Raw genomic sequence first — 12,254 nt, 5'->3', positions numbered from 1 at the left:
CAGAACCAGGAGACTAACATGTCTTTTGACTTCTACTGGTGCTGTTAAACTATGCACCAGCTGCTTCTAGTAAAAAGTCAGGCCCCTCCCATTTCTCTTCACAGTCATAGCATTAGAATACACCATTATTATTTTATACTTCTGCTGCTATAAGTGTGGCTGCCACAAAAGTACTCAGTGTGTTTTCTTACTGAAAATGACTTCTACTTACTACAACACTAAATTGTTATAGCATTCCCACATAGTTACTACTCCAGATGTCTTTTTCTTAACCTAAAATGTTCATTGTAGAGCTATATTGGACATCAAAATACATAAATATACTAAAATCCCAGCATTATTTTTTCAAATTCCAATTTCAATGAAAACTACAATTAAAACTGTTTTTCTCTAACTCTCCTTATGATTTTGCACATCCAGATACATCACAGAATGATATATTTGGCCACAGCTTAACCTGAAATAATTCTTTAGATTTTAGATAAACTTTCTTTCAGAACACAAAGTGATTTTTTGCACATTCTAAACTTTGTTTTTCTGGCACTATACTGTACTTCCTTCTTAAATGAATCATGCAAATTAGAATTATACTATGAAGGAGTAATTCACTTAGCACATAAATACTTTATTAATTATGAGCTCAAAAACATGAGAAAATAATTCATTATGGGCATATGCAGGAGGTAATCATTTGCATCCATCGCTTCTTGAAGGGGGAAATGAGAATTTAGTTTATAGTAATACCTTATTTAAGTGGGATGGCATTGCAAATAGTATTTGTTGCTTTTGTTCATTTTGTCAAAAAGATAAAGATAAGTGCATAAATTTAGCTCTTCCAAAGAAAAGGAAAAAAAAAAAGTAAATCTTGTGGGCAGTAATTGTTAAATGAAAGCCACACATAGATAACTAAAGAGAAAGCTGTAACTAAATATGCTGACAATAAAAACACAGATGGACTGAAAGACCAGTCACTAAAGAAATGAGTTCTGTGAGAAAAAAATTAGATGGGGATAAATCATTTTTAAAATGTGACAATGAACGGAGAAACAACAAAGAAACCTAACTAGTCAATTTAATATGAGCTTCAGCCAATAGAGAAAAGAAACAACATGACATACCATAAAGTACATGGAGAAATAGATATGTAACTGAGCCTTTTGTTCCTTTATAGCCCTAACAATACAGGTTAATACTTATGCTACAATTCATTTTTTACAAATATTTCTATGATACGGAGTTAAATTTTATTACTATAAAACATTCAATTAGCCAGACATGGTCATCTACGATTACCTGAAAGACTGGTATTATTAGAGATGGAAAACTAGAACTTTCCATCAACTTTCCACCTAGAGGAGGAATTGATCACCAGAATTCTAAAGAGTAATACATGACTTATAAAGGCATATTTATTAGAGCATGAGTTGGGGCTAATAAAATGTTTAAGAAATTTTAGTCTAAAATTATAATCTAACATTCCAGTTGAATTATACTAGAAAATATATTGTACCCTCCTTACTATTAATGACCTATTTCTAATTTATTTCCTTTTTATTTATGGCATAATTTCCCAAAATAACATCAAAACTTATACATCCTTAAACATTAAAAAATAATATAAATGTAAGCAATATTTTTAACTGCAGTATTTAATCAATAGATACATTATATATATTACTTATAACATTCCATTATATAAAAAGTCATCTATTTATTCAGATTAAACAACTATTAAGGCTGAATGTTGGAATTAATGCCTGTAACCCCAGCACTCTGAGAGGCTGAGGTAGGCATATCATGTGAGTCCAACAGTTAAAGGACAGCCTGGGCAACCAGGCAAAACCCCATCTCTACAAAAAATACAAAACTCATTCAAGCATGGTGACAAAGTCTTAACAGTCCCAGCTACTTGGATGGCTAAGGTGGGAGGATCACCTGAGCCCAGGAAGTGGAGACTGCAGTGAGCCAATATCCCACCACTGCACTCCAGCCTGGGTGACAGTAAAACTCCATCTCGAAAAAGCAACAATTACAATGCTTCTTACATGGAAAACTGTATTCCAGGTACTCCAGGATACACACAAATATGTCTGTGACCTCCAGTAGCCTGTAATATGCAGGAACTTCAAGTGATTATGTAAACAACTAATATAAAAATTCTGAAATTTTAAATTTCCAAATGTAATATAAAGACTTTGAGTGGATATTTTAAATAAACTACAATGACAAAATTATGGTTTAAAGTCTTACCATAGTGCTATTAAGAGTCCACTTATATAACTGGTTATTTGCAGTAAAATACATGTTATTTATTAGATAAATTTTTACATATACCCTTTATGGACAACATAAAACACACAAAAGTCCATTTGTAATACAAATTTTGGTAACATAAATTTGAATTTCTACATTTCTACAGTTTATATTTTAAAGCAGATACAATCTGGTTATGTTACCCAGGCTGTTCTCAAACTCTTGGGCTCAACCAATCCTCCTGCCTCAAACCCCCAAGTAGCTGAAACTACAGGTGTACACGACCATACTTAGCTAGTTTTCTCCAAATTTTAATATTATTTTATTCTCACTACAGAAGTAATAATAGAAGTAGAAAAAAAATCTCTCCTAAAAACTATATGATACCAAAATAATAAGTGTCCAGAAAAAGGTATATGCTATGTGCTGTACAGTTTTGCCAATGAAAAGTACCAGGGAGATTCCATGATAACTACAAGTAATTTGATTCACTGAAGATTTATACAGGCATAAATATTATGAAAGTAACACTAGTATGATTTAAAAGCCAATAGTAATGTTTATCCAAATAAACCTTAACCAAATTTTATATTTCCTTTATTTGGGGAAAGCATTTTTTAATGTGATTTTCCTGTCACTATGTATTTTCCAGTTCATTTTCTTTCAGCTTCCACCCTGTCACAGTACTTAATCAATCTTTTGTTAGTTAACAAGGTTCAACAAATTTTATTAATCAGTTAGCCATGTCTATGCTTTTCTCTGACAGACTTTTTTATTACTAATATAAAAAAAGATAGATAAACCACTGCTAAATTTTAAAAGTAAATAATATGCAAAACTTTACTGAATGAGAAATTAATTTTACAAGAGGCCACTTTACCTTGAGGTGGTAACAGTCAAGTCGTCATCATCTGGCTTAGGGCATCAACAACACACAGTTGAGCAAGTTGATTTCTTTACAAATTTTTTAACTGCCAGCTCATATTCAGCTTCTCCCTTTAAAAAACAAAAACACAATCTGGGAAAAGGTCAGCTATCTGTATGTAAAATAATGTTTCTTGGTATAATTAAAATGTGGCCTCTGTTCTAAAAATAGATTTTTGTTAGCTATTTTTACACTTCTACCTGTGTAAATATATACAATAATCAATAAAAACTGACCTTGAGCTCCATAACAAATATCAACAGCCAATATATACCAGAGCCTGATGATAATATACACTGACAATTATCTATCCTGAAGCTGTACTTAAAATTCAACTAATAAATGACATAACTTTTGTGACCTAAACTGGACGAAACCTGATAACCTAAAACAAGGTAGAAAGATTCACTGTTTCTTGTCCATTATCTATCTTTTGTTAAAAGACTAATCTGTGTCACTTCAAATTGGCAGTCTTGATTCCTCAGCATAGAAACCACTCAAGAAGGTCCCATTGCTTTCCTTTGTCCCAAAACAGTACAGGGAATCACCTGCAATATTTGAAATGTGTAAATGCTAAGTGCACAAATGTCTAATAACAAAGGTGTATGTTCTCTTTGAGAATACTCTTCCCAGAAAGATTAACGCATTAATAAAATTCAATTATACCCACTCTATACATCCTACTTTTCTCAGGTCCATATTAACTAGAAAGCCCTTAAATCCTTCACAAGCAGGGTCAGGTGTGGTGGCTCATGCCTAAAATCCCAGCTCTTTGGGAGGCCGAGGGGAGCAGACCACTTGAGGAGCGATCACTTGAGAGTAATCAGGAGCTCAAGACCAGCCTGGCCAACATGGTGAAACCTGTCTCCACTAAAAATGCAAAAATTAGCCAGGCATGGTGGCAAACACCTGTAATTTCAGGTACTAGGGAGGCTATTACACTTGAACCCTGGAGGCAGAGGTTGTGGTGACCCGAGATCATGCCACTGCACTCCAGCCTGGGTGGAGTGAGACTCTCTCTCAAAAAAAACCTTCATAGGCACTCAGTTATTCAAGAAGAGAGACTGCTGGAAAAACAGAGTCCTGGCAATTGTACCTCTATTTCCCTAAGTACTATCTAAATATCTTTCTTCCTATGGGCTTCCAGATTCCACTTGTTCAGGGCTCCATGGCAGTCTCCTATCTTCTAATCTTCAATCTATGAAAGAACAGATTCCTGAAAGGATGGCGTCAAATGACCAGGAGTGGCTATCTACATCCCTGCGCCTGAATAACAAGCTAACTGGAGTCTCCATCAACTGCCCCTAGCATAGACACCTCCAATTACACAACTGAACTTCATGACTGGTTGGCCAGTAAATCATGCCCCCTGACAGCCTACATGAACATTGAAAGGTCGTCAGTAAATTAAGAAAAGAAGCAGAGGTGAGGAAGCATCTGCCCTGGGCTACAGATCTATGTAGTTAAGCGATCTCCAGCCCCTAGTACTCAAGAAGCTTTCACCCACCCCTCTGTAAGTCAGAATGGAAGCACATAATACCACATTTCTTCCTGTGGTAGAGACTCTTTCTGGTGTCTCAAAATGTTTTAGCATCTTTCAGTGAAAATCTTCAAGTTTGTCAGTTATTTATTAAGAAAAAAAAGCAGCAACATGTTTAAAACTCCCTTGAACCCTCTATTTTAGTGTGCCTTTGTAAATTTCCAACATCTTGTGTTCTTCATCTTTGTAATTTATCTTTATGAAACTTGTCATAAACTTCAATATTCTGATCTCTTTCTGAAGAATTCTTATTTCTATCCAACAAAGTATTATTTCTCTTCAAACCTGGCCTTCCCCTGCTCATTCCATTCTTAGCCACTGCCATTGGGTTTAACAGTCAGTTTCATTCTCATTCTATCCACTGGGTGCACCAGACTCACTCCCACATTGAATCATCATCAGCAGCAGCAGCAGCAGCAGCATCTGAGACAGAGTCTTGCTCTGTCACCAGGCTAGAGTGCAATGGCATGATCTTGGCTGACTGCAACCTCTGCTTCCCATGTTCAAGCAATTCTCCTGCCTCAGCCTCCCAAGTAGCTCAGACTACAGGCACCTGCCACCATGCCCAGCTAATTTGTTTTGTATTTTTAGTAGACTAATTTTCACCATTTTGCCCAGGATTATCTGGAACTCTTGACCCCATTATCCACCTGCCTCAGCCTCCCAAAGTGCTGGGATTACAGGTGTGAGCCACCATGGCATGGCTGTAATTTCAGCTATTTGGGAGGCTGGGGCAGGATAATTGCTAGAACTCAGGCAGCAGAGGTTGCAGTGAGCCTAGACTGCACCACTGCACTCAAGCCTGGGCAAGACAGCAAGACTCTGTCAACAACAACAACAACAAAAACTCATAAAATAAAAAAAGAAGGGTGAGTACTGGGCTTTAAAATGAGTTTTATTTCTGTCACTTCCTATGTCCAAAAAGAAAACTATCCTAACCTATTTGAGTCCAGGTTCTCTATCTAGGAACACACTTGCCAGAATGTTTTAACACACGTTGAAGTACTAAAGGTTATTTTAATTAGTCCTATGATTCCTTAAAATTCTGAAATTCTGCATGCTTTTGACTGTCTATAGGAGGATTGGGGATACATAGTCAGCAGAATATGAAAAAAAAATAGAACAAAAGAAACACCAAAAGCAGAGAAAAACACTTTAAAACATCAAGAGAAAGTTATGGAAATGTCACAGAAAAAAAAAAGACTAAAGAAAAATATTGTGGAAGTAGGCAGAAACACTAGCCTAAAGGGAAAACCAAACTTGGAAGTCAAGCAATTTCTCTCTAAGACTTGTCTAATCTTGGTTTTGTAAAATTTACAATCCTATGGCCAAACTTTTACACTGCCCTAAAGCCTTTGATAGTAAAGATAAGATATTGGTTACCACTGAAATTGTCAGATTTATTAGGACATACTGTTAGACCAACCTCATTTCTAACAATAACTTTAAATGAGAGTTAACATATAACTAGAGTTGACTGTATTTATTAATCTGATTCTTACATATATCTTGATCCAATTGCTGCACAGATCTTTATCCATCTACTCTGAAGAGCAAAATAAAGATTTGAAAGCCAGGCAGGCTGATGGTTTAACTGTGAATCAGCTACTTTTTAAACTATGGGGTCATGAGCCAATTCATCAACCTCTCTAAACAACAGTTGCCGATTTAATAAATGGTAGGTTATAAGAAAACAGATGTTAAGATGGCTTTATGAGATGAATGCATAGCACATAATAGTGTGGTTAGCCCAGAATACAACACTCAACAGATAGTAGTTTCTTCCATCTATAGTTCCTAAGTTAATTTAATTTTTTAAATCTGTAAAAATTCTACCTGACTGCAGATTCATCAGAACTCCCAGGATCTATTAAAGGAAAAAATAAAATGCATTGTAAATCAATAATAAATATATAGAATATTAAAAACATAAGACGGCACAATCGTGCATGCCTATAATCTCAACTACTTGGGAGACTGAGGCAGGAGGATCACGGGAGAAACCCAGAAGTTTGAGACCAGTTTGGAAAATATAGCAAGACTCTACCTTCATTAAAAAAAAATTTGCACACCTATATGCATGCTTTAGACCATTTTTCTTTAAAGTATAGGACTGATGATTTGTTACAAAGCATTCCTTTGGGAGCATACTTAAGACTTTATTAAAAGTAATATAAATTATGCCTACTGGTATGTGGTTAGTGCAGTAAGAATTCTTACTTCCCTTACTTTGTATTTATTAAATGCAAATAATAAATTTATCAAAATTTGAAATCTACAAGTGAACTGCAGTATACAAGTCATCTTACACAAACCATATGAGATTGACTAAAAATAGTATTGTTATCAGAACAGGTGTGATAAGTGATCAGTGTCAAAAAGCATGATATCTGAACCAAAATATGAATGGCAGTTAAAACAGTGTATACAGTAGTTCCCTTATCCACGACATGTGTGGAAAAGACATACTTGCCATTTTTTTCTCTTCTCTCACAACACAAAAACTTATCATCTACAAAGAAGGCGTCTGTGATCAAAGGTGGGGAGGGGTTTTCCCCACCAACAAGCAAGCAATTATTTCAGCAGATGACACAAGCTGGGTGTCCTCTAATTCAGTTCTCATACTCTGTCAGCAGAGAGCATTAGATTCCACAGGTAAAGGGCTCAGTCCCATGAGACTGCCACCCTACATCAGTCCTAAATCTGAAACTCCAGAATTCTGAGAAACTGGATTCAATTTCGGGTTCAATTGAGGTTCCCAGAACTCCCTCTTTGGGTTAAATTGAATTGATGGAATGGTTCAAAGTACTCAGGGAAACACAATTACCAGTTTGCTATGAATTACATAACAAAAGATACAGATGAAGAGATGCACAGTGCAAAGTGTGGGATAAGTGGGAAGAAGATTACATGTCCTCCCAGAACACAATATCCTCCAGGAACCTCAATATATTCAGCAAACTGGAAGGTCTCTAAATCCAGTCCCTTTGGGTCTTTATAAAATCTTTATTACATATGCACCACTGATTAAGTAAATCACTCGCCGTTGGTTACTGAAAACCTCCAGGCTTTCTCTTTGCCCCAGAGTCTGCAGAGTGAGACAGGATATCTCAAACCTCTAATCAATGTCTTCACGATAATAACTAGTTGCCATTCTGAATCTATGTAGGGGCTTACAGCCATCAATCATAAGCATACAAAAATACATCAATTTGGGGGGAAGGAAGATGGCGCTGTTAAGAGCAGATCAGGATTGCAGCTACCAGTGAAAGTGCAGAGGGTGAATGGATGCCAGTGGGGGACTGGCCAGGTCTGCTGGGGAACTACCAACCAGCAAAGAGCCTCAGCCCCACTCAAGTGTTCTCAACCTGGAAGAGGGAGTGCATGGAAGAAAAGACAGATAGACAGTTGAATCTGGAGGACTGTCAGGCAATGCCAGGACAGCAAGTTTATTTGTGCACACCATACGTTATATACTTTTCAATGTTAAGGAGTGACATACATTCCATTGTATCTTGAAATAAAATCAAGAATAAAAATCACAAAAAAGGGGTACAGAAAGTATGACTCATAATCAAAGGGTGTACCACAAAGGGACAATAAAGTTTGCAAAAGGGGGTCATAAATCTAAGCATGTGTTTATCTAAATTCAGTCAAGCAAGCAGGTAAGACCGTTAACAAGGTACAGCTGGACCTTTCCAAATGTCATTCTAACCTTGCCTATTCATATAGGATCATATGCAAAAAAATATGATTGAGTTAGCAGAGGTAACCAAAGTCATACAGTTATTGTGCAGAGAAGGAACAATAAGGCACACAATGTCTAACCACACAATGTCTCGTTAGACCACAAAGCCTGAGCTCAGCCATCCTGTTGCAAATGTCAGAGGCAAAGATAGATGTTTATAAAAACAGTGCAACCAGACATCCTCTTTCCCCTTAGCTCAACAGCCTCCAGGAGAAGAGAAACGTGTATGGGCTCAAGCTCAAGATGGCAAGGGTCCTGTCAAGGATCCCTTGTAGAAGTGATCCCCACAGACGTCATATTTCCAGACGAATTTTTTTTTTTTTTTTTGCCCAAAGACCCGGAGATTCCCAGGTGGAGGAACCCCACGGGTCGCCAGAGCAAATGTTTTAGCCGGCGTGACCATTTTGGCTGGCGCCGCAGCGCAGTGGCTCCCCATACAAAATACACTGATTTGGTTGCCCTGTTAAACTGGAAATTCAAGATCTGGGAAGGCAGATAAGCCCATTCATCTGATTAAACAAGACTCAAATATAAAGCAGGCCAAGAGATTGCTGGGCAGCCACGTTGTTTCAGGTGGCACAGTGGGTCGCCGCAGAGAAAATCACACAGATCCCAGCGCCCTTTCAGCAGGTGACTGAAATACCTGGGAAAGAGTCAACTGTCCAACTTAAAAAAAAAAAGGCTCCGAGGCAGGGAGCCAGGTGATCAGGCTCAGCAGTTCCCACTCAAACAAAAACAAACAGCAATTGGAAATGCTCAGGGTTGAGAGTTTCACGGCAAGCACAGCTAAAACCAAGATGAACCAGCTCTGTGGGGGAGGGGCGTCAGCCATTACTGAGGCACTCCACCCCTATGGAGGTAGACTGACATTGCTGAGGCAGCCTGCTGTTGCTGAGGCAACCCACCATTGCCAAGGCAACCCACCATAACAGAGAGTCAGTCATTACAGAGGTGGGCCAACATTGTTGTGGCAGTTCTAACCACACCCATATAAACAGGACTGCAGGGAAATACAAAGGGCAGCACGGCAGAGCCAGCAGCAGGGCAGACCCACAGCAGAGGTTCAGCAAAACCTCTACAGGCAGTGACTAGGCTGCCCCCTTGCTGTGCAGGACAGCCCGAGGGGAGAAAAAAAATAAAACAAGACAGTAATGCAACAAATACCATAAATAAAGTCCTAACCCCCTGGGACAAATCACCTGGGGAAAAAAGAGGGCTTTATGAGTTCTGCTGCAGCAGACTCAAATGTACCTTCCTGGCAGCTCTGAATGGACAACAAAGCTCACAGCTCAGCCCTTGAGCTCCTATAAAGGACACACTGTCTCCTCTGGCAGCTCCCAGACCCCTATATATGCAAAGAGTCACCTCACAAAGGACTGATCAGACTGACATTTAGCAGGTATTATTCTGGTACAAAGATAGCAGAAGAAGAAACTGGTAGCAACCCTTACTGTTCTGCAACTGCTGCAGGTGACCCCCAGGCAAGCAGGACCTGGAGTTGACCTCAGCAGTCCTAAAGCAGAGGAGCCAGTCTGTTTAAAAAAAAAAAATTAAGAAACAGAAATAATTTCATCATCAACAATCTGGACGTCCACTCAGAGACCCAATCTGAAAATCAGCAACTACACAGACAACAGATGAATAAACCCATAAAGATGAAAAGAAAACAGCACAAAAAGGAGGAAAACACCCTAAACCAGAACACCTCGCCTCCTACAAGGGATCACAACTCCTCACCAGCAAGGAGCAAAGCTGGACGGAGAATGAGTGTGATGAAATGACGGAATCAGAATTCAGAAAATGGGTAATAAGAAACTTCCATCCTTGACGAAATGATAACAAGAATGGACAACTTAAAGAGGAATATGAGTGAATTGATGAAGCTGAAAAACACAACACGAGAACTTTGTGAAGCATGCACAAGTTTCAACAGCCGAATTGACGCAGCAAAAGAAAGGATATCAGAGGTCGAAGATCAACTCAACGAAATAAAATAAGAAGGCAAGATTAGAGAAAAAAAGCACAAAAAAAATGAAAAAAAAGTCTCCAAGAAATGTGGGACTATATAAAGAGACCCAATCTATGTTTGATAGGTGTACCTAAATGTGACGAAGAGAATGAATCCAAGCTGGAAAACACTCTTCAGGATATAATCCAGAAAAACTTCCCCAACATAGCAAGAAAGGCCAATATTCAAATCCAGGAAATACAGAGAACACCACAAAGATATCCCTCAAAAAGAGCTATCCCCATGCACATAACTGTCAGATTCATCAGGGTTCAAATGAAAAAGAAAATGCTATTGTCAGCCAGAGAGAAAGGTCGGGTTACCCACAAAGGGAAGAACATCAAACTCACAACAGATCTCTCAGCAGAAAACCTAAAAACTAGAAGAGTGTGGGGGTCGATGTTCAACATCCTTAAAGAAAAGAACTTTCAACCCAGAATTTTATATCCAGCCAAACTGAGCTTCATAAGTGAAGAAAAAATAAAATCCTTTGTGAACAAGCAAGTACTCAGAGATTTTGTCACCACCAGGCCGGCTTTACAAGAGCTCCTGAAAGAAGCACTAAACATAGAAAGAAACAAACAGTACCAGCCACTCCAAAAACATACCAAATAATAAAGAGCATTGACACAATAAAAAAACTGCATCAACTAATGGGCAAAACAGCCAGCTAGAATAAAAATGGCAGGAACAAATTCACACATAACAATATTAACCCAAAATCTAAATAAGCTACATGCACCAATCAAAAAACACAGACTGGCAAATTGGATAAAAAGCCAAAACCCATCAGTGTGCTGTATCCAGGAAACCCATCTCACATGCAAGGATACAAAAAGGCTCAAAATAAAGGGATGGAGGAAGATTTACCAAGTAAATGGAGAGCAAAAAAAAGCAGGAGTTGCAATTCTCGTCTCTGATAAAATAGACTTTAAAGCAACAAAGATCAAAAGAGACAAAGAAGGACATTACATAATTGTAAAAGGATCAATACAAAAAGAAGAGCTAACAATAAGATCTTAAATATATATGGACCCAATACAGGAGCACCCAGATATATCAGGCAAGTTCTTTTTTTTCTCTCTCTTTTTCTGTTTTTTTTTTTCTTCTTAATTGCATTTTAGGTTTTGGGGTACATGTGCAGAACATGCAAGACATTTTCATAGGTACACACATGGCAGTGTGTTTTACAGCAAGTTCTTAATGACTTACAAAGAGACTTAGACTCCCACACAATAATAGTGGAAGACTTTAACACTCCACTGTCAATATTAGACAGATCAACCTGACAGAAAATTAAAAAGGACATTCAGGACTTGAACTCAGACCTGGAACGAGCAAACCTGATAGACATTTACAGAACTCTCCACCCCAAATCCACAGAATATACATTTTTCTCAGCACCACATCACACCTACTCTAAAATTGACCACATAATTGGAAGTAAAGCACTCCTTAGGAAATGCAAAAGAATGGAAATCATAACAGTCTCTCAGACCACAGTGCAACCAAGTTAGAACCCAGAATTCAGAAAATAACTCAGAACCACACAACTTCATAAAAACTGAACAACTGGCTCTTGAATGTTGACTGGATAAACAATGAAATGAAGGCAGAAATGAAGTTCTTCAAAACCAATGAGAACGAAGACACAACATACTAGAATCTCTGGGACACATTTAAAGCAGTCTGTAGAGGAAAATATATAGCAATAAGTGCCCACATGAGAAGAATGGAGAGATCCAAAATTGACGTCCTATCATCAAAATTGAAAGAGCTA

The 12,254-nt window shown here is 37.9% G+C and overlaps 1 protein-coding gene across 7 annotated transcripts in view; it reads left to right on the top strand.

The window, feature by feature from the left end:
* Positions 1-12,254, top strand: part of LOC144576428 (uncharacterized) — a 110,818-nt gene that overhangs the window by 82,155 nt on the left and 16,409 nt on the right. For 4 of the 7 annotated variants that reach the window (XR_004741931.3, XR_013534374.1, XR_004741925.3 and 1 more), the window contains one exon: positions 4,326-6,992. The exons of 2 other annotated variants lie outside the window; for them this stretch is intronic. Coding sequence is in view for 1 of the 5 variants with exons in the window: in XM_035296291.3 (XP_035152182.1) it covers positions 4,326-4,368 (43 nt within the window). In the remaining 4 variants the exon portion in view is untranslated. Of the gene's footprint in view, positions 1-4,325; positions 6,993-12,254 lie in introns of those variants that run through there. One more of the 7 variants, XM_035296291.3, reaches the window with a different exon arrangement.

The sequence above is a fragment of the Callithrix jacchus genome, chromosome 4 (assembly GCF_049354715.1).
Source record: "Callithrix jacchus isolate 240 chromosome 4, calJac240_pri, whole genome shotgun sequence".
NCBI lineage: Eukaryota > Metazoa > Chordata > Mammalia > Primates > Cebidae > Callithrix > Callithrix jacchus.
Note: the sequence above shows the minus strand (reverse complement) of the source record. Positions and strands in the feature narration are given on the sequence as shown.